Source organism: Microchirus variegatus (genome assembly GCF_963457635.1).
Source record: "Microchirus variegatus genome assembly, chromosome: 13".
Lineage (NCBI taxonomy): Eukaryota > Metazoa > Chordata > Actinopteri > Pleuronectiformes > Soleidae > Microchirus > Microchirus variegatus.
In genome coordinates, this window is record NC_139814.1 from 23741138 (window position 1) to 23761624 (window position 20487).

General features: G+C 42.5%; 3 protein-coding genes across 6 annotated transcripts; all 3 read left to right on the forward strand.

The window, feature by feature from the left end:
• Nucleotides 1-75: 75 nt before the first annotated feature.
• cUnh6orf136 (chromosome Un C6orf136 homolog) lies at nucleotides 76-7025 on the forward strand. 3 transcript variants are annotated; one of them, XM_083900137.1, is made up of 8 exons: nucleotides 103-239; nucleotides 1598-1868; nucleotides 2725-3372; nucleotides 4248-4336; nucleotides 4458-4658; nucleotides 5164-5233; nucleotides 5670-5858; nucleotides 6721-7025. In XM_083900137.1, exons 2-7 carry the CDS (start codon nucleotides 1770-1772, stop codon nucleotides 5811-5813), a joined length of 1251 nt encoding a protein of 416 aa, XP_083756263.1. In that variant the 5' UTR covers nucleotides 103-239; nucleotides 1598-1769; the 3' UTR covers nucleotides 5814-5858; nucleotides 6721-7025. The 3 variants fall into 3 exon arrangements, with proteins under 3 accessions (XP_083756262.1, XP_083756263.1, XP_083756261.1); XM_083900136.1 differs by lacking the exon at nucleotides 6721-7025 and having other exon boundaries at nucleotides 76-104; nucleotides 5670-6232; XM_083900135.1 differs by lacking the exon at nucleotides 6721-7025 and having other exon boundaries at nucleotides 5670-6232.
• An 827-nt stretch (nucleotides 7026-7852) lies between these two features.
• On the forward strand, nucleotides 7853-12796 carry gtf2h4 (general transcription factor IIH, polypeptide 4). The gene is made up of 14 exons (XM_083899270.1): nucleotides 7853-7913; nucleotides 8410-8528; nucleotides 8617-8721; nucleotides 9277-9408; nucleotides 9507-9692; nucleotides 9781-9889; nucleotides 9991-10059; nucleotides 10149-10232; nucleotides 10722-10899; nucleotides 10999-11129; nucleotides 11432-11479; nucleotides 11560-11638; nucleotides 12208-12269; nucleotides 12473-12796. The coding sequence occupies exons 2-14, from the start codon at nucleotides 8410-8412 to the stop codon at nucleotides 12581-12583; spliced, it is 1413 nt and encodes a 470-aa protein (XP_083755396.1). The 5' UTR covers nucleotides 7853-7913; the 3' UTR covers nucleotides 12584-12796.
• A 1044-nt stretch (nucleotides 12797-13840) lies between these two features.
• sh3bp5lb (SH3-binding domain protein 5-like, b) lies at nucleotides 13841-18714 on the forward strand. Of its 2 annotated transcripts, XM_083899695.1 has the most exons (6): nucleotides 13841-14276; nucleotides 15206-15268; nucleotides 15350-15478; nucleotides 15620-15781; nucleotides 17628-17801; nucleotides 17878-18714. In XM_083899695.1, the coding sequence occupies exons 1-6, from the start codon at nucleotides 14034-14036 to the stop codon at nucleotides 18499-18501; spliced, it is 1395 nt and encodes a 464-aa protein (XP_083755821.1). In that variant the 5' UTR covers nucleotides 13841-14033; the 3' UTR covers nucleotides 18502-18714. The 2 variants fall into 2 exon arrangements, with proteins under 2 accessions (XP_083755821.1, XP_083755820.1); XM_083899694.1 differs by having other exon boundaries at nucleotides 15206-15478.
• Nucleotides 18715-20487: the final 1773 nt, after the last annotated feature.

The following is a 20487-nucleotide window of genomic DNA, read 5'->3' on the forward strand; positions in this document are numbered from 1 at the left end:
TTTTTTTTCCCACGGTCGTGAACGCAGCACCATCGCGGGCAGTCAGTGACGACGAGTGTTTGGCCGGGCGGGCAAGGACACACACGGGACTGTAATGACATTGTGTAAGTTGGCGTAAGTTACGCGTATTTACTTGTCACTGCAGTCGTTGACACACGGGGGACCGCTGTACGGGAGCCGTGCTAACGGGAGTGTTGTGTTTAGACGGTCGTCGGTGTGGGTGTTTCGCCTGGGAAAAGGTAAACCTGACGCGGTGGTGTTTCCGACAAGCCGGTGGTTAGCTTACTGCTAGCAGTTATAGTTAGCGAGCAGCGCTAGCATGTTTGGCAGGCAGTGTAGCTAAGCACATGGACTGTAGCTGTCAGTCTAAGACGTCTGTAAAACCCACATATGTCCCGGCTATTAATGGGCCAAGTCCTGACTCCGGGTGTTGATCGATAGCAGCTGTCGTTTCAATTCCTACCGACATGTATGTGAATAACCGGATCAATGTGATGAGCGGTGGCGGTGCAGTTCATTAACAACACAACAGTAGTTAGTGTGTTTTGGATTCTCATCCTAATTATTTATTTTCCCAAAAATCAGGGAATATTCAGTGGTGTCGTCTGCAGGGCTGCACAGATTAACCGATTATGAATTGAATCGGTTTTAGTGTTTTCTGGCGTGTTCGTTTCATTTTCTGGGTTCTTTGCTCCACATAAACAAACAGAACACCCTTAAAACTGTGGGCAAATATAGACATTTGAGAATGTCATCTTTTCCAGGTTTGGTAAACACCAATCAACCTTTTCTGTTATTTCACGGACAAAACAAGCACATGATTAATCGAGAAAGTAATCAACAGTTTAATGGATTGTGAAAATAATCGCTAGTTGCAGCCTTAGACTCATATGTTGTTGTTGTTGTTGTTGTTCTCAGCAATGGGACAAATAGTTGTCATGTTATTAATATGGGTAAAGTTAGTTTGAAAGACATTAAAGGAAAACATGTTCATGTTTTACCACCTGAAGATGTTCACTGAGGAGAGAATCTTCACTTGTGCTTCCTGTTGTAAGATTACAGTTTGCTGCTGCTGGGACATTATTTATTTCGTTTTTTTAGTAAGTTTGTTTCTGGTGAGTTCAGTAACCACTGTCACCATGGAGCCTGATTATTAACGTGTGGTCTGCTGCAGGTCATGTGCTCCTGGCATCAGCTTTGACAGCCTCAGTGGAACCACCGAGGTCCACCAGTGCCTTCGTTTTATTCATGATTGATACCATTGAATATCCAGTTGTTATTTCCCTGCTTTAACGCTACACATCATTATTTAACATGCATTCAATGCATGTTACTTTAAATATAAACAAATGTCAAAATCTGTTCGCGCAACGTTGCTTAATTCCATCAAATAAACACAACATTCTCGGCGTTTCTCAGTGTAGATGTGTTTAGCTCTTGGGTCGCCATGCAACATTCCTGTGTGCAGCTTGACTGTTCTAAAAACCACCAGCAATGACTGTATTATTGCTTGTTGTCCCCGCGCGCCCTGCTCTGCTGCTATACATGCACATTTTCCTGCTCCCTCTCATCGCTTCTTTATTCTCCCCCTCTGTAGTCTCAGGTTCCTCGGAACAGGGGAAACGCCTGCTGCTGTAGTTGGGGAAATCCTCCAGGCTGGTCAAATCTAAAGGAAGGAAAACAGTCCTCGTGTGTCCTTGCAGCGCTCTCTCCGTGCCGTGGGTGATGCTCTGCTGCTAACTGGGGTTGCCTCGGGGCCCCTGTAGTGAATGGCTGTGAGCAGAGGGGGTGTCGCCTTCTGGGTGGGTTGTGTCCGCAGCCGTAGCAGAAGGCAGCCCATAAAGAAGCAGAGCTGGGCTCTTGGCCAGGTAATGCGCTTGAATTTTAAACTCTTTATGTTCGCTTAACAAATGGCCACGACCGTGTGGTTAAATATGGACACGTCGGCCAGCACTGCCTGCAGCGCCGTGTTCACCCTCTGCACCAAGTAATATTTTAAGCAGAGAATGCTTGCACTCAGTGTAAAGCAGGGACACGGTGTTAACCATTAGATCTGCCATGAGACGGCCTTTGCTAAATAGAGACTGAGGTTTGTAAATTGACCAAAGTCCACTGAGGAAATGTGTTTTATCCGGCTTGCTTGGATAAATGCACTGCGTGTCTACTGCTGCCTTAGGTAAATCTGACTGAAGAAATTACACATTTGAACTTGCTGGAGGCAGCAATGGATCCTCATCTACTGTGTGTGCCTTGATGTTTGCTGATTTTTCTCTGTGGACTTGCGTGAGGTGTGAGAGTAGTTTACAAAAGCAGCACAGAACCAGTTTCCTCTCATACAATGCTGTCAAACATATTCTCAGGAAATCCTAGACTTGTGCAGGGGTAGATTTATAAGGTCAGATTAGTGTTTTACAGCCATGGAGGCATGTGTTCCTGTTCCTGCTAATGTAATCACACTTCCAAAAACCCCATTTAAAGGTGAGAACAGGATTTTGGAGGCCAACTTTATTAATACACAAAATATAACATCTCTTTTTCTCACTCTCTCCTTCAAAAACATGATTAAAAACAACCACAGAAGTATTTTACGGCACAGAAATGATCAGCGTTACCTTTGCAATTTACGAAAAGTGTACAGTTTGCTCTCCAGTGGCACAGAGCGTTGTTCTCAGTGTGGTATGTTGAAGATTACTTTACTGGCTTTCTTTTTATTTGCTCCTCCAGGCAGTGGACTTGTGGTGGATCCGTCACACGCGCCCCCTGAGCAGTGCATCATGGGCCCTGGCGCCGCCCAACAGCCTGAGGTATCAGAGCGTCAAGCAGCCGGTGCTCTCCCACCCGTTCAACAACGCCGGCCCGTGTCACAGAGCAGGCTCCTATGATGACGTCTGGGACGAGTCTCTGGGCGTGTGCGTGCTGGTGCGGCGGGGCGAGACGGACGGCCTCCGCTCCCTGCAGGACGTCCCACTGCTCGGTCACTTCAACCTCCGAGAGCTTCTGTCTCTGGAGAAGTCCTTCTCCCTGACCACGGTGGACGGCAGCAGGGAGGACGACATCCGCATGGACGACGTCAAGCGAAACGGTGTTTTTGACCGAGAACATGGCTGCTTCAGAAGTTTGTTTGAAGCAGAGCGGTGTCCCGCGCCGTTCATGAACGGTTCTCAGTTTTTTTGCTTCCATTGCCCGGGCGCGGAGCCCGTTTATGACAGTTGGCTGAAATCGACGCGGCAGGACGACAAATGTGCCCAGAGGCCTCGTCTGCATCCTGTTACTCTGTGTCTGCATGCAGAGAGCGTGGAGGGTGGCAGCGCCGAAGGAGACAGTGAAGAGCAGGAGAAAATGGCTGTGATGTACGAGCGACTGAGGATAGAGGTAAAAACAAACACTGTCCTCTAGTTCAGCCATGTTTTGCAAACTTTGTGCAAAGTATGAGTTGTTTTCTGTCTAATTATCAAGTTTAAAACCACAAGTAACTGGTTTCTTTAACGTTCACACTGGAACAAAACTCTCAAACTAATTATTTTATCACAATAATTACAGATATCAAATGATTTTAACTTTGTTTTTGGCCATATCACCCAACCCCATCCCTGGTCTTGATATGAAAATTACAATTAGCAACAAGAAATGAAAGCACAACAAAAAAATTATCAGAAAGTGTAACCTAATATACATTTTTCAATTTTCAATCAGACGACATTGCAGAGACTCTTCTGAGATAAACATAAAGTAAAGGGTGGAATAACATTTTCTTCAGATGTAGGATGTGGCCCAACGAAAAATGACTGTATTTTGGTGGTGGTTTCAGATTTAGTCACAATTTTAACCAGGAAAAGTCACATGAGGTGAAACGTTGACACTGTGTTACGTAAGACAATAATGTGCCTTAATGGCAGCATCAAACTGGTAATTCTCTTAATACCAGCGTAGCTTTATCATCTTTATCTTTATTTTACAATAAAACCTTCTCTTCTTTTCTATTTTAATTCATTAAAGTTAATGTTTGGCCCATATCTTTAACCCATTTCCCAGTTTTAGTAACAACACCAATGTTCTGTCTCGCCAATCGACATTTTTAATGTCTGCGCTGGTAATATATTCGATAAAAATAAAAGCTGTGGCAGCATTTTTGAAGTTTCTGAGAAGAAGAAAAATAGTGTTGGTTGTCATAATTGGCTGAGGTAATAAAGATTATTTAAAAAAAATTGAATATAAGCTGATTTGAGTTTCTATTTATTTTTTTGCAGCTTCCAAAACTCTTGATTGAGAACCATGATTTCTCCATGTATTCTTACGACGTGGAGTTTATCAATTCCATCCTGAATTTCAAGACCAGGTGAATCTGTTTGTTCAGTTTGTTGGATGATGATGATGATGATGATGATGATGGTGTGATTTGATATCATTGTTTCTGCTTTAACCAAATCCTCTACTCTTGTGTGTGTGTGTTGGTGCAGAGGCCTGGTGCAGTACAGAGCCGCCATCGCCCTGTGGCGCCTGCTGTGTCTTTGTTACCTAACTGAGGCTCACGTCGAGGTGCTGAAGCTCACCAAGCACGTGGAGGAAGGAACCATTCAGGCTCGCTGGAGGATCAAGGGAATTCCCTTCCATTCTTTGCTGCTTCGCTTTTATCGCAAAGACAAATCTAATCTCTACAGGTAACCGGGAAACGGCGACATTCAGGTCCTTCATTTACTGGTGTGGTCCACGCGTGAAGAGGATTTTGATAGTGCTGTCAAACGTTAAAGCGTCAACGTTAACTCACGACGCTTTCCATGACGACTGACCGGAAAAAGACCCGCCTGACGTCATGTTTACGTGACTCCGGATTGTTGAAATGAGTCTCTAAAGTGACGGTAAACTTTAAAAACAGATGCACACATATGCAGTACACAGGTACGCTGGTTATTTGTAGAATAGACTGCTCCAGTTCGACTGTAGGCGTGCTAACGGTGCTAAAAGGAGCTAACGGAGCTAACTAGTAAACGGTGCCTGGACTCCGGTGTCGCGGCACGTAAACGTGACGTCACGCGTGTCTTTTTCCGGTCAGTAGTCATGGAAACGTGTCATGCGTTAACGTGCGTTAACCTATTGCACAGCACTCATTTTTTTAATTTAAGGTGTCGATTAAGCTACACTAATGTCACATTTCTTCTGTTATAGGACGTATGATGCGTTCTCCACGTTTTACATTGGACAGGACGGACTCATTCATTGTCATAAAATTGAAAAGGTAACCGTGTTTAGTAGTGTTTCAGCACATCGCAGAACTTTAATCTCTCCATGAGATGGATTTGTTGTCAGCTGACCACACCAGAGTTCATAGAGAAAATCAACGTTTTTAGCTTGCAGGGAAACGAACGATGCTCATCGTCTCTTGCCTCATTTGCCAATTGCCAGTGTCATTAATTTAAATCTGAACACGGGATTTTCAAACTCTAACGTCATTACATGACACATTTGAACATGTTGATGGAGGCAGCAGTGGATGAACAACCCCAGTGTTCAATGATGTAAAATCGATGATTTTCTCTATGGGGTTTGGTGCAGGTTTTTTTTTTAAAATAACACAAATCTGACTTTCCAGTTGTTTAAAACTATCAAACAGCGAGATTAGTATTTTATTACCTTGTTTTTGAGTATCCATGTCATGTGTCTCTGTGTTACAGGTGATGCCGGCTCAGCCCCCCGTCCTGCCCACAGTAACCTCCCTCCTGGCCGGGGCTCTGGTGGCTCTGGGGGCCCAGGACCATCGGCCCGCCCTCAACCTGTTGCCCCTCCTCCTGTCCTCGCTGCGACACAGTAGAAACTAACTCCAGAGCGACCGCTCGAGGGATAGCGACCGGCGGAAATCGACCGTATGTTCAAGTTTCATGTGACGTATGGAAAGACGATAAAAATGAAACTCCTTCTGTTCTAAAATCTTGCATCGACTTGTATTTTAGCCGTTATCATTGGACCTGAAGTCGAGAACACGTCGGCATCTTCCTCCTGTAAACAGTGCGAGGTTATTATTGTCATATGCTTGTTTGCTTTCTCTCTATAATATAAGATGGTGGATGCCAATTTTCTGTTTGTGTGTAAGAAACCTTTTAAGTTTTATTGCTCGCCTAATTTATAAAGTGGTGCCTGTACCTCATGCTGCTGTCGTCTTTGCACTCAAAATCTCTGTTGTAGAGATTTAGGAACACGGAATCTCTCAAACATAGATGGATCCCTTACGCTTTTCAAATAAACCTTCACTTAAGACAAATTATGTCCCGTGTTTGTTCTATATTACATCGATCTGCGGGTATATTTGTGTGTATATGTGTTTGTGTCCTACCTTTTTAAATGATGTGTAAAGTCATTTTAAAGCTTAATGGGAACTTTTAAATAATTCTCCATGACTTAACTAGAACAAAAACACCAAAATAAACATAAACACAATTTCTTCAAATCTACAGGTAGACACTGCAGAGGCTGTAGTTTGCAACTTCACCCCTAGATGTCACTAAATCCCACACACTGGTCCTTATAATACATAATATTAACAAAAGAAAGTGATTTAACAGACTATAGTTACTCATATTCAATTTTATGAGTAAAATTCATTAATTATTTGACCAAATTTCACACACGAGTGTCTGATATAGTTCTTACATGTATAGATAGACAACAGTAAATTAATATGCATGTGTGAATATGTATATTTAAGCCGGTATCCTTGTGTTTCTACAGACTGACTGATGTTGTCAATCATCGTCCTCCAGTTTCACAGTCAATGGCAATCAGGCAACAACAAAGACGCGAACCTGGATTCTTGACCCGGAAATGGAATTAGTCACGACTGCACTTAAAAGACGTTTCACCTGATTCTAAATATGAGAAACGTATCCCTGTGTACGTCATTGTCGCTGAACGTCTCTTTGCTCCGAGCTTTGTGCCTGAATGACTTAAGTGCTCCGGCGTTTGTGTGCGACTTCACTCTGCAGAGATTCAACTCAACACCATTTTACTGCTTCTTCAAAGTGAGCAATAACGCATGCACTAGGCCAACAGTCGCTGTGGATTCTTCAATGTCAGTTAACTCTTACATTACTTTACATACAGTAGAAACATCCGTCACAAATATTATGGTCTCGTGCGTGAATTATGTGTATATTGATGCAACAAATCCTGGTTGTGTGAATAAACAAATCTTATGATCGACGACAGAGTTTGTCCTCTTTGGTCGTCTTTGGGTCAAATGTGGTACTTTGTGTACACAAGATGTTTCCTGTAATCCAACCAATAACAATTAAATTTGTCAACGCAATATTTATTCATAGGTGTTGACATTGGCACAGGCTGCATGGGAGTAAACTAGAAACCACTGCAGTTAAAGGTGAAGTACCGAAGATAACACCTTTATTTCATCACACACCTACTCCAATGAAATGTACAGTATTTCCCACTGACCTGAAATCACATCAACATTTGAATAATGCATTTTTAAGGACTATTTACTATTAAAACATTAGTAAATCTGTGTACGTTCATCGTTCCTGTTGTCTGTTAATGGCAAATTAAATAAACGTCAAGCAAAAATGTTTAAAACTTTAAAAAAGGCTCGTCTTTCTGTCCGTTTCTCAAACAATCTTCCCTGTGAAGCGACGTTAGCACAGCAGGTGGCAGCACTGAGCCACTCAACTCGTTCAACGACCACTTGGCTCGCCGAACAAGGTTAAGACCAATGAGGACGCTCACAACAGGTCACATGATCTGACAACCGGAAGTCGGAGCCAGTCTTCTCGTCTGCTCTGCTGCTGCAGCGCAAACATGCCGCTTTGCTCCAAAACAGATACAAAATCATAACAAATGCAGTTTATATTTTATATTATTTAATGACTTTTTCACCGGGTGTTTCCTGACACTTATTGCCCGTCTTCACGGTAAGCAACATCCTTTTCTTACTTAGGAAACTAACTTAGTTTCCGATTCTCTGTTCTCGGCAGTTGCGTTGTTGTCAATGCGATATAAGATGTTAGTTATGCTAGTTTCAGTTTATACGGTATGTTAGTTAAGATACATTCGAAAAAAGAGGTGTTAAATAAGCTGAATTTGATATAAGCTTAGTAAGAAAAGTTACATGAAGTATCTTGGCTAACATTAGGAATAAATTCGATACATTATATGTTTAAAAGGGGTCAATCCAATGTAAGTGACATAAATTAAGATTAATTCTATGTAAAATGTGTTAGTAAAGCTAACATATAAGCTATGTACATTTAACGTGTGCTGAATTCATTAAAATCAATAAAAAGGTTTGGTTATTTGAGATTATTCATGAGTTTGCCAAATTTCAATATATGTTATGTATGTATTTTGGTCCAGAGTAAAGGCTTGGATAGGGTGAATGTACTGATGTTGTTGTTTTGTTGTTGGCAGATGATGAAGCTACGCGTTCAGCTGCAGTGTCAGAATCTGCACGAGTATCTGAAAGGGCTCAGCCCGGACATTTTGGACCGACTGTACAATCATCCAGCAACATGTCTGGCTGTTTACAGGTAAGGTGGCTCATACAGTACTTCTCATCTGAACGTCGGGGACTATAATTCTTATATTATGTTATATTGTGTGTGCAATCCTCCATAGGGAACTCCCTTCTCTGGCCAAAAACTATGTGATGCGTATGCTGTTCCTGGATCAGCCCCTGCCACAGGCTGCAGTGGCACTGTGGGTGAAAAAAGACAGTCAGAAGTGAGCCACTGTCCTTACTATGTCTTCACTACACTCACTGTTTTCCTGTGGTACTGTGTGTCATTTACTGTGGGTACTTTTACTTATGTTACATTTCATTTCCACCTGAATTCGTTCTCTGTAATAATAATTATCTGGATCAGGGATGCATAGATACACTATTTTCTTCCCAACTTCCCTACCCAACTTAAAATCTGGGTTTTTACCATGTTATAGTTCTCATAATAAGACAGGTTACTCACTCCGTTATTGCTAAATGTTATGGTTTCTATCTTTTAAATGTAGTTGTTCTGCTTCTGTGTGGTGTCATAGTTTATCTTCACTGTTTTCCTGCTTCTAGTTGTCCCATTTTTAATAAACTAGATTATTTTAGTTCATATATCAGTTTCCTCTTAGAACATTTAAACGTGGATATACATTATTGACAGTACGACAGATAAAAGAGCAAAATCATCTTCCAATGCTTTGGGAGATATACTACAAGTGATACTAAGTGTCATAAAACACCAAAGAAGAAGAAGAATGATTATTGTTGTCTCTGTCTTCCACCTGCAGGAACCATGATGAATGTGTGTCAGTGTTGACTGGACTCAGCCTCTGGCACAGTCAGCAGCTGCAGGGCGGTCTGCAGGGATACATTTTAAATCCCGTGTTCAAAGCAAACCTGAGGATCGCTCTGCTCGGCGGGTACGTCTGCTCCCACAGATCTGAAATCAGCTGACATTTTGGATGAGGTGTTTCTATATAAAGGTAAAGCATAATCATTACCCGTTGTCGCTGCACAGGGGCAAAGCGTGGTCCGACGAGGGCAGCTCTCTGGGTCCTGACCGCCACGCGCGGGACATAGACAGTCTGGACCGCTACGCCATGGAGCGATGGGAGGTGATTCTGCACTTCATGGTGGGCTCTCCCAACGCCGCCGTCAGTCAGGACCTGTCGCAGCTGCTGGTTCAAGCGGGCCTCATGAAAAGGTACAACAACAAACTGAAGAGGAAATGCAAATGTTAGAGACTCAGAGGTGAATGAAGACCTCATTTCTTGTCTTCTTCTGTGAGTCAGAGAGGCAGGAGAGGCGCCCTACATCACCTCAGCCGGTTTCCAGTTCCTCCTGCTGGACACGGCTTCTCAGCTGTGGTACATCACGCTGCAGTACCTCAAAACTGCACAGGTACGTGTGTGTGTTTCACATCCCGTATCTTATGTAGTGATGAGCTAAGAAAACTGTGTCTTCTCATGTGTTTGTGTATGTCATACTTTTGTCTTTTGTAGTCCAGAGGCATGGAACTGGTGGAGATCTTGTCCTTCTTGTTCCAACTCAGTTTCTCCACTCTGGGCAGAGTGAGTGCCCTGCAGTTAAATATCTGTTTAACTTTCCTGTGTTTGCTGTAACAATATCACTCTCAATCACCTGTTGCTTTGTGCTGAAGGATTACTCGGTGGAGGGCATGAGCGAGTCGTTGCTCACCTTCCTGCAGCACCTGCGGGAGTTTGGCCTGGTCTTCCAGAGGAAGGTAAGGATGACTCTTGTACTCATGTTCTAGCTATAAAATGTTATGTTTTTGAGCTCTGTATTGGTGTACTCACTCTGTACAGCACATAATGTCAAACTCAAGGCCCGGGGGCCAGAAGTGGCCCACCACGTAATTTTATGTGGCCCGCGGGTGATTAATTGGTCTTAATCTGTGTTTAAATAGGTCTATGCTTATTTAAGGCGTGCATTGACCATAAACGACATTTCCCACAATGCACGACGATTGTGTCACCCGCAAAGTGGCGGCACTGCCACTAGATCGCAGTTTATCATTGAAAATGCATCATGCAACGAGTGAAATTGAATAAGTAATAAATACAGAAAGTTATTATTATGACAGTTACATCTGGCCCTTTGAGGGTAACCATTATGCTGATGTGGCCCTCAGTGAAAATGAGTTTGACAGCCCTGCTATACATCATCTGTCATCATATCACAATTCTGTTATTCCTCCGTGTTTTGTCACCAGAGGAAATCAAGGCGGTACTACCCCACCAGACTGGCCATCTCCCTGGCTGCAGGTGTCACTACCAGCTCCACCTCCTCCTCCTCATCTTCCTCCTCCTCGTCCTTGTCTTCCATTCCCGGTACGGGAGAAACAGGCTACATTGTGGTGGAAACAAATTATCGCATCTACGCCTACACGAGTAAGTCTGAACACTTGACAGGTCGCCGTTTTGCTAGTGTAAACACAATTCACACGCACGTTTTCCGCTTTTTTTTCCCTCTCCGGCTTTTCCTCCCAGCCTCAGAACTTCAGATTGCTCTGGTCGCTCTCTTCAGCGAAATGCTGTATCGCTTCTCTAACGTCGTGGTGGCTCATGTGACGAGGGAGTCGGTGCAGCAGGCCATCGCCAACGGCATCACCGCACAGCAGGTACTGACTGAGCAAGGAGGGAAAGGAAAGAAAAGAGCAGCTATGCTCTCTCTTGAGCAACTTAACTAAAGACTTACCAAGTAAAATCTACATCAGTTTATGTCTACAGTGTCTTAAGAACATGTTTGCGTCTTTATCTCCCTGTTAGACAGACTTATCCAACAGGAAATGGATGTTTTTAAACCTCTCACTCTCTTAAAAATGTGGATTTTCTCTCTGATCTTTGACTTACTTACTTAGATTTCATACAGTAGATGTGTTTCTCCTTAAAAAAACGTGTCTAATCCGTTTACCCTCTACAGATCATCCACTTTCTAAGGACCAGAGCTCACCCGTTCATGCTCAAACAGGTACGTCACACCGACACCATCTGCTGTGCGTCTGTATTTTGTTTTTTTTGTCTTCATTCTCTCCATCTTTCGTTCGTTAGACTCCAGTGCTGCCGCCAACCATCACAGATCAGATCCGTCTGTGGGAGCTGGAGAGAGATCGACTACAGTTCAGCGAAGGTAAGCGTGCTTCATTTGTGTGCAATAGCTTGGAGAAGAGATATTTACCTTTTTTTTCCCCCTCCCTAATTTCTCATGTTTTAAAGTTTAATGAGTCATTCTTCTTGTTTTCTGGCCAATACTCGCATTTTCAATGGACTGTGAAATTAGTATGTTAATCGTTACTGCTGGTTTGGTGGTTAAAGCTAAGCCGGAAGTAGGGCTATATTGAATAGCCACCAGGGGGCGACTCCACTGGTTGCAGAAAGAACTTGATTTATAATGCTAGTTAACATTTCTTTTGATTCCTTAAAACCTTTTAACATTTCGACAGCACTATTTCAATCTGTACAAAAACAAACTCTATTTACTTATAATTTCAGACACTTCTATCTTCTTGATTGGGTTTAATTGCTTCTGCATCATCAACAACACACTCTACTTTCTTACTTTCTTGTTCAATTATCTCAGTTTATAGAGCTGTGCTCTAACTTTAGTACAGTTTACGCACACAGTTGTACACTGAAATGATAAAATAATAAAGTTTTTATTTGTTTTTGTTTATTTTGTTTTGTCTGTGTGTCTTTCAGGAGTGCTCTATAACCAGTTCCTCTCTCAGGCTGACTTTGAGGTGCTGCGAGACCGAGCTCAGGTTTGATTTTTATTTTCCTGATGAATAAAAAGAAAAATACACCCAGGCGAGCTTATCGACTACACACAAATGACGCACATTATGTTGCAGCAACATAAGGTGGCACTTGTGAAAATCCATGGATATGCCATATGGCGTAAATGAGCGGTTCTTATTCTAATCACTGGGTGGTGTGTATGTGTATGTGTGTGTTTGTGCTCCAGGGTCTGGGCTGTCTGGTGTGGCAGGACGTGGCTCACAGGGTGCTGGTGGTGACTCCGCAGGGACACAGCGAAGTCAAGAGATTCTGGAAGCGACAGAAGTCTCACCCATAATGTTGAAAGAGATGGACACGTCCAACATTTTGTTATTCTTTGGTATAATTTGTACATAGGACAGTGATGGAGCCCTGTCTTGTATACTGCGTGTACAGAAGTTAAGACTGGGAGCTGAATGAACATAGATCTACAAATGTTGCTTTGGACTGAAAGACACATTCATTTTTGAGAAACAGAGCCTTTGGCTGTCATGGCTTGCAGAGTACATGATTCCCCTGCTGTTGTTGTCACATTTAAATGTAGTTTTTATTTAACTTTTTGTTTTTCTACCAATACCTGAGTTTGGCTGAGAAACATCAAAACCAAGAAAAACACGAATAAAATAAAATAAAAGGAAACACCAGGGCGATGGTGAACTTTGGGAGGAACTGTTCGGTGAACATTTGCAATCATGTCCTTTTTCATTTTATATGTGTTATATAACACGTACAGGCTGTGTAGAGCACCTACAGTGTATGTCCATACTATCAAAGAGCTGGTGGCACTGGTTTAATCCAGTTAATTTCCTTGACAACTGATGACACAAAATACTTAAATAAAAATGTATAAAATAAACACACAAAAGGAGGACTGAAGTCACGCTCAAGTTCCACAAACAGAGACTTCCGACTCGACTTGCAACTCAAACTCAAAAGACTTCATAATTGGAATTAGAATTAAGATCAAAGTCTTGAATCTAGGACTTATTGCGAAATACTTGTTTTGGACTTGAGCTCAAAGTCTCGAGACTGTTTGACTTTGAAAAGATAATCGATTATTTTAATGAACTTTATTGGTGAAATTCGCGTGGGGGATGGACGGACATGACTTCATAACAAATACCCCCCTCTAGTGGTAGAGAGAGGTAAGACGTCGCAGGCACTAACTAGCTCTGGGATTAAAAATCTATAAAGCAAAAGAAAATGAAATAAAACATGACGAAAGAAATACGACATTTATCATTATTCTTGTAAGAAAATACACTCGTTTTGTCTCTCTTTTTGCTGTCAATAAATATTTGAAATACTCTCTAAATTCGCTCAGGAAATCAAATTGAGAGACATGTTTTGATAAGTTTGTGTATGTGAAGTTAACCATTGACAATAAATCTGTGATATGACGGTTTATGATATAATTCTTACATGTAAATAAATAATTGTTGTTGTTTTTATATTATGTTGGTGTAGTTTCCGGTGTGGAGGAAGTGTGTGTGCGCGCGCGTGCGTGCGTGCGTCACCGCAGTGACAGCACAACTCGGCACCGCTCAGACAAAATAATATTTCCACACACTTAACGGAGCTGTTTTTCAAAAAAATAACGTTTATTTTAAGCCGAACCGCCTCTGAGTTGCAGCCCCTAAAAGCGTATTGTCCATGACGATGAAGAAACGACGCCCGTTTTTCACATTTTCACCGTTGACATATTGTATTTTAAAATGAAAATCAAATAAATCCCCGACAGGCCGCAAATGGAGCCTCGGCCCTCGCGTGACGGCGAGGGGAGCCCTGAAGTGAGCAACGTCCGGGAGGAGACCCCGGGGAAGGAGGCTACGGGGGGCGAAGGGAGCGGCGGCGGCGGCGGCGTCGTGTTGAGGCGGAGAGGAGCAGAGAAGGAGGAGGAGGAAGAAGATGCTGATGCTGAGAAACAGCAGCCGAAAACAGAGGGAGAAGATGCTGCCACGTACGAGGAGGAGCTGGACCCACGAATACAGGTATGTTTTTAACACTGTTGTTAATGATTTAGCCCCGAATTAGCTTAATAAGTACAGAGGCGGCCATCGTTGTTTTTTTTACGTAAAACCGTCACTGTGGTTAATGTTCTTAAAGCGTCAATGACATTAAAGTAAATACAATAGTAATTCAGAGTACAGTTAGTTTTGTTGGTTATTTGTTAGAATACAACATCACAATACAGGAAATAATACATTTACAGTATTAAAAGTACAGGTGGAAAGAAATATTCTACTCGAGTAAAACTACGACTATTTTGATAACATTATACTTGAGTACAAGTACTGGTTTAAAAAAGTAAAGTAAAAAAGTTTTAAATTTACTAAGTAAAAGTTAGTAGTTAGTTAGGCCTTTAGCAAAGTTGGGGTTCATTCTTGTGTCACGTGAATTGTTTGTAATTGAAGGCAAACTTTTACAAATTAAAGTGCTGACAAAATAAAATGTGTAAACATAATGTATCAATGTCAATGTTGTGAATATATAGATATCGTGATGTATCGCTATATGATTATTGGTATCGTGAACCATGTATCGAGTTTCTATCTTGAAAAACCACACAAAACACCAGTTTGTGTTATTTGTGTACAGTTTATTTGTGTAACTTCTGGGAGAAAAAGGCAGCTAGCCTAAGCTTTTATTTATGCAAGTTATTTTTTGTACAGTAAGTAAGTTTTTATATGTTTTGAATGAAATAAACTTTTGTCTTAAGTTTGCCTTTTCGTGATCACATTATCTTATACAAACTGTATTGTTGTGATGCCATAATTTGCCTTAACACACTATGCATTGTATCAATTTTTGAATCGAGAATCCCTATTGCGTATCGTATCGTATTGTGAGGTTATCCTGTGATTCCCACCTGCTATTTATCATAAACATTAAGTCTTTCCTCTGTGTGTGTGTTTTCCAGGAGGAGCTGGAGCACCTTAACCAGGCCAGTGACGAGATCAACAGACTGGAGCTGCAGCTGGATGTGAGGGGAAAAAACCTATTGGTGTCACAGTTAGTTAATGTCTGTCTCAACCCGCTGAGTTCTTACTGGTTGCCTCTTCAGGATGCCAGGTCCAGCTACAGGAGGATTCTCACCGACTCTGCCAGGAAACTCAACACTCAAGGCTCTCAGCTCGGCGCGTGCATCGAGAAAGCGAGGCCGTACTACGAGGCCAGGAGACTCGCCAAAGAGGTGCTTTAGGTGTTATAGTGACACATCTCTGACCCTCTTACATGGCCGTATAGGCTCAAGCAGGCAGCATATTACTTTTGGAACTGCCACTGATTGATGAATTCCATAAGTCCATAAGTGTTGCCGCTGTGTGTTCCTCAGGCCCAGCAGGAGACACAGAAGGCCGCCCTGAGGTATGAGAGAGCCGTGTCCATGCACTCCGCTGCCAGAGAGATGGTGTACGTGGCAGAGCAGGGCCTCCTGGCTGACAGGAACACCATGGACTCCACGTGGCAGGAGATGCTGAACCACGCCACAGCCAAGGTACACACTCCAGATTTCCCCTGGTCTCTATGGGTTTAATTAAACTAAGAGAAAGTCATGTGGTTGTGGACCGTATTGACAGTGTAAACAACATCTTCAGTGTACATGTTGCTGTGCCACTGCAGCCTGGGACCAGAACACCTGCTGTCACTGATAACATGGACAGAAGGGGAAACATTTACTTTTTAGTCACTTTAAAGGTGCATTATGTAATAAATCTAAAGCAACTGGCCATACAATCCTCCTAATATGTCACAGAGAATCATGAATAATGTTCATATAACAAACTGAACTCACCAACAACAACAGTACAGCCAGACTGCAAATCATGTTTATGTTTTGAAATCATGTTTTGGCATGTGGCGCCACCTACCACCGACTACCAATCATTGCAGTCAGTAGAGTCTCAGCTGCCGAGCAACCACGGGTTGCCAGTTACGTCAGAAAACGACACCTAAATGACCTCTGTATTTTTATTATTATTATTATTTGAATGTAGTAACCGTTTTTGGCCACATTCTTACAGATGGGACCTTTAACAGAAGGCTCATCCAGTGAATTCTTCACCCGCTTAAGTCTTACGGTCACTTTTGCTTCTTTTCCTCACAGTTTAGCCTTTTGTAAACCAAATTCCACAGTAGCTTTATTATCAGTGAGTCCAAATGAGGTCCTGTGACTTTGGCGTTTGAAATCATTCGTGCACGATTTACCTTCAGCAGCTGCTGTGTGTGTGTGTGTGTGTTTGTGTGCGCCCGGAAGATTTTCCCTATGAAACTTTTTGGAAGTGCAAGGCTGGCAAAACTTCAATATCCAGCCATGAAAAACGCTGTCGCATGGCAAACATAAGTGGCAAACACATTCCTAAGCTTCTGTGGACTTAAAGCAGACAGAGTGTGTTTTTAGGCGAGTCATCTGTTTCTGATAACTCGCTGCGAGTCCCCGGTTCCCAGGCTGCTGCACAGAAATGACTGTGTGCTTTGCACTTAGATCGACAAAAAAAAATCAGCGTGGACAGTGTGACCTGTTAAAGAGCCTGGAGCGGGGTAAATAAATTAAAAATAGGGTTCTTGTCCATGCACACTTGTCATGAAGTCTTTGGGGGTATTGTTGATGAATTGGTGTAGTTCCACTTTATACCACAAGGTGTCAGTGGTATTTTGTCATATTTCTTGAGAGGTGTCGTGGTTCATAAACAGGAAGTTGGAAAGTGAAGTTACACTACCATTCAAAACTTTGGTGTCACCTATTCATTTTTTTGTGTGTTTTCCATTAAAAGTCACACTTTAATTCATAAAATAGGTTGCAAAAGGAATATAAAATATAGTCAAGACATTGACAAGATTAGAAATAATGATTTTTATTCCAAATAATGATTTTGCCCTTTTGTCAAAGAACCAGCAAACCTGTTTTCAGCTGTGCTAACATCATTGCACAAGGGTTTTCAAGGGTTTTCTAAATATTCAATAGCCTTCTAACGCAATTAGCAAACACAATGTACCATTAGAACACTGGAAATGGGCCTCTATACACCTATGTACATATTCCATTAAAAACCAGAGGTTTGCAGCTAGAATAGTCATTTACCACATTAACAATGTATAGAGTGTATTTCTGATTGATTTATGTTGTTGATGTTATATTCATTGAACAAAAGTGTTTTTCCTTCAAAAATAAGGACATTTCTAGGTGAGCCCAAACTTTTGAATGATAGTGTACTGACAGTGTACTGACAATGTGTTGTAAAAGTTCAATGAACAAAAGAGGCCAATTGTTGTACAGTAAAATCAGAGGATATAAAGTGTGGTTTATGACATCATCGTGACATCATGTGACCTGTGCTCTTCAGGTGAACGAGGCGGAAGAGGAGCGCCTCCACAGTGAGCGCGAACACCAGCGCGTCACACAGCTCTGTCAGCAGGCGGAGGCTCGGGTTCAGACGCTCCAGAAGTCCCTGAAGAAGTTCATCCTCAAGTCCAAGCCGTACTTTGAGCTCAAGGCTCAGTTCAATCACATTTTGGAGGTGTGTATCCAAAAATGTTAACTTAAATCTCTCACCGTAGATGAGCCGTAAGTTGCTTTCAAACATTTCTCTTCAGGAACACAAGGCTAAAGTCATACAGCTGGAGGAACAGGTGGCCAAAGTCAAGACGCGTTACTCTGTCGCCCTGCGCAACCTGGAGCAGATCAGTGAGCAGATCCATGCACGGCGGGGGCAACTCAGGGCCAGCAGGGCGCATCCTGCCGTCTGTGGGGGGCGGAGCTCCCCCGTCGGCGCTGAGGCCGAGGTCAGAAGCGCCGCTGCGGTTCGCGTCGGTAGCTGCGTGGCAGTCGGCGGGATAGACGCGGACTGGGTGGACAATGAGAAAACCCGGCTGTGGGTGGAGCGGCACAGAGAGAGTGGCTGGGGTCAGAGGGAGCAGCCGGAGTCGGAGCACGCCGGATCGGACCGCATGTCCGTCATCAGCCTGCAGACCATCGCGTCCGACCTGGAGAAGTGCGACTCGGTGGAGCATCTGTGCGAACTGAGCGACGCTGGGAGCATGCTGTGTGAAGACTGGAGGCACAGTAAAAAGCCTCACACGGCGCCCGTCGGCAGGGAGGTGGCGAGGTTGAGCGTGGCGCTGCAGCAGGAGAAGGTCCAGCAGGAGAACAGGGATCAGTTCGCCAAGAAGAACCAGGAGAGCTTTGTGAAGCAGCACCAGAGAAGTGTCAGTCTATGATTGTCAGCAGGAGGAGGAGGAAAATTATGAGGATGAGGAGTACGTCGTCAAGTTACCTGCATGAATCACATCGTTGGATCTTTTTTTTCCCGTTTTATCGTAAAATCACGACCGGCAATTCCTCGCCCGAGTCTAATGCTAATGCTAAACAACATCAAACAGCCCACTCATGAATGAATGAATGAATGAATGAATGAATGAATGAATCGTTTATTTCGGGCATGACAAGTAATCAACATCTGCATACATCATCATTTATATTCATACACATGACCGAAAGGGACAGCGGGAGAAGCAAAGCTTATCTAGTCCCGCCCCCATTACCCATACAGTTTTATTACTTTTTCTTTTTTTTTTTTCTTTTTCTTTTTTTTCATGTTAACTTTCGACATTTTGGACGTCGCAGCAACAATAGCATAAGGTCCATGCACTCATAACAGTGCAATAGCCATAAACCATATATAAAAAAGACTAGTTCTCTAGTTCTCCCAAGGACGCCAATGCAGGAGTAAAAAAAAACACTTTGAATAACCACCAGGGGGCGACTCGCTGGTTGCACAAAGGAGCATCATCATTATAACAACATTTCTGACGACTTAATGGTCTCAGTTGATACGTTTGAGTTTTATTCAGTTGCACAGTATGTTAGTTTTGTAAATTATGTTCCTATTTTAGAGGAGACTAGATGATAAAGTGACGCACAGATGTTGGTATCGTCCAATAGGGGCCTGGTGTTGTCTCTGAACGTCCGTTTGCACAAGCCAAATTGTGATTCTGGTGGCTTCAGGCTGCCCAGTTTCCTCATTCACGTCCTGCTCCGCCTCCTTCCTCAAAAAACTACTGTCCACGATATGTGAAATAACTTTGAGGACGTTGTCAGAATCTCAGCGTGACTTCATCGTTGGTATATGCTCGATTTGCATCACCTGCTGTGACTCTGGCTAAACTGGCATCTCCTCGACGTCGGCTGTTTGTGGCTCAGTGTCAATGTATGAGATCCTGAGTTAGAAGATAGAAAATACTGGAGAAGCTGATTGAGACCGATTTATTTTACTTTATTTTTATTTATTTTTTTCAAATAGCACTTTTGAGGAAAACTGCAAACCTTTTTTTTTTTTGAAGAAGAAGAAGAAACTTGAAGTCATGTTGCTCCTTAGCTTCTTATGTTGTATCTTAATATATTTAGCATATCTCTGAAGATCAAGCAAGTCAAATATGTTATTTGAACAAACTCTAGTGATATAAAAAGACACTTTTACATCTAAAACAATACGAGTAGAGTCTCAGTCGTACTAAAGTTGATGTTCCTAGAAGCTAAAACTAATGCGGTGTCCTCAATAATTCCCTTCACAGTTACAAAATGTGCATATATATGAAGAAGTACTAATAAAAGTCCAAATATGATATGAAGAGTGTAGAGAAGACACACATGGAGAGATGCATGAATGTTTACAGCATGTATGCAAGAGAAAAGCTTATAGAGTTCACGCAAAATCATAATAATCCAGGAAAACTGTACACTGATGACGATTATTTAATTTGTGCATATATGATAAATAAGATTAATTTATTTTCCTACCCAAATAGCAAGCGTCTTATGTAATTAAACTGAAAATAACGGCGCTAAAGTCACAGTTGGAGATGCGTAATATTTTAACAATGAATAGTTTGTCGTCTTAATTCCTTATTTTCCTCTTTTCCCTTTTGTATTTATATTTTTTTCCTCCCTCTTTTATGGCCAGGAGACCGTTTTGATATAAAAGCGCAGCAGTGCCTCCTGTTGGACAGAACAAGTAATAACTCAGTGGACAGGCACATTTCTCTGTTTAGTTATAACACTGTGTGTGTGTTTATCGCTTGAATTCGTTGACTTTAGCTGTTGTGGCGTGGTGCTCATCGACACGGTGAATAAGCTAATCGTCCGCCATGACTCAGCAGTTTTTCGGAACCTGCTGCCAAACATGATTTACTTACTGTGCGCGGTTG

Coding starts and splice junctions, on each gene's coding strand:
- sh3bp5lb (XM_083899694.1), top strand. CDS start 14,034: ATGGAGCCTCGGCCCTCGCGTGACGGCGAGGGGAGCCCTGAAGTGAGC. Junction 15,479..15,619: donor CCAGGAGACTCGCCAAAGAG/GTGCTTTAGGTG, acceptor TGTGTTCCTCAG/GCCCAGCAGGAGACACAGAA. Junction 17,802..17,877: donor AGTTCAATCACATTTTGGAG/GTGTGTATCCAA, acceptor ATTTCTCTTCAG/GAACACAAGGCTAAAGTCAT.
- cUnh6orf136 (XM_083900136.1), top strand. CDS start 1,770: ATGGCTGTGAGCAGAGGGGGTGTCGCCTTCTGGGTGGGTTGTGTCCGC. Junction 4,337..4,457: donor ATCCTGAATTTCAAGACCAG/GTGAATCTGTTT, acceptor GTGTTGGTGCAG/AGGCCTGGTGCAGTACAGAG. Junction 4,659..5,163: donor GACAAATCTAATCTCTACAG/GTAACCGGGAAA, acceptor CTTCTGTTATAG/GACGTATGATGCGTTCTCCA.
- gtf2h4 (XM_083899270.1), top strand. CDS start 8,410: ATGATGAAGCTACGCGTTCAGCTGCAGTGTCAGAATCTGCACGAGTAT. Junction 10,900..10,998: donor TCGCATCTACGCCTACACGA/GTAAGTCTGAAC, acceptor TTTTCCTCCCAG/CCTCAGAACTTCAGATTGCT. Junction 11,480..11,559: donor ACCCGTTCATGCTCAAACAG/GTACGTCACACC, acceptor TTCGTTCGTTAG/ACTCCAGTGCTGCCGCCAAC.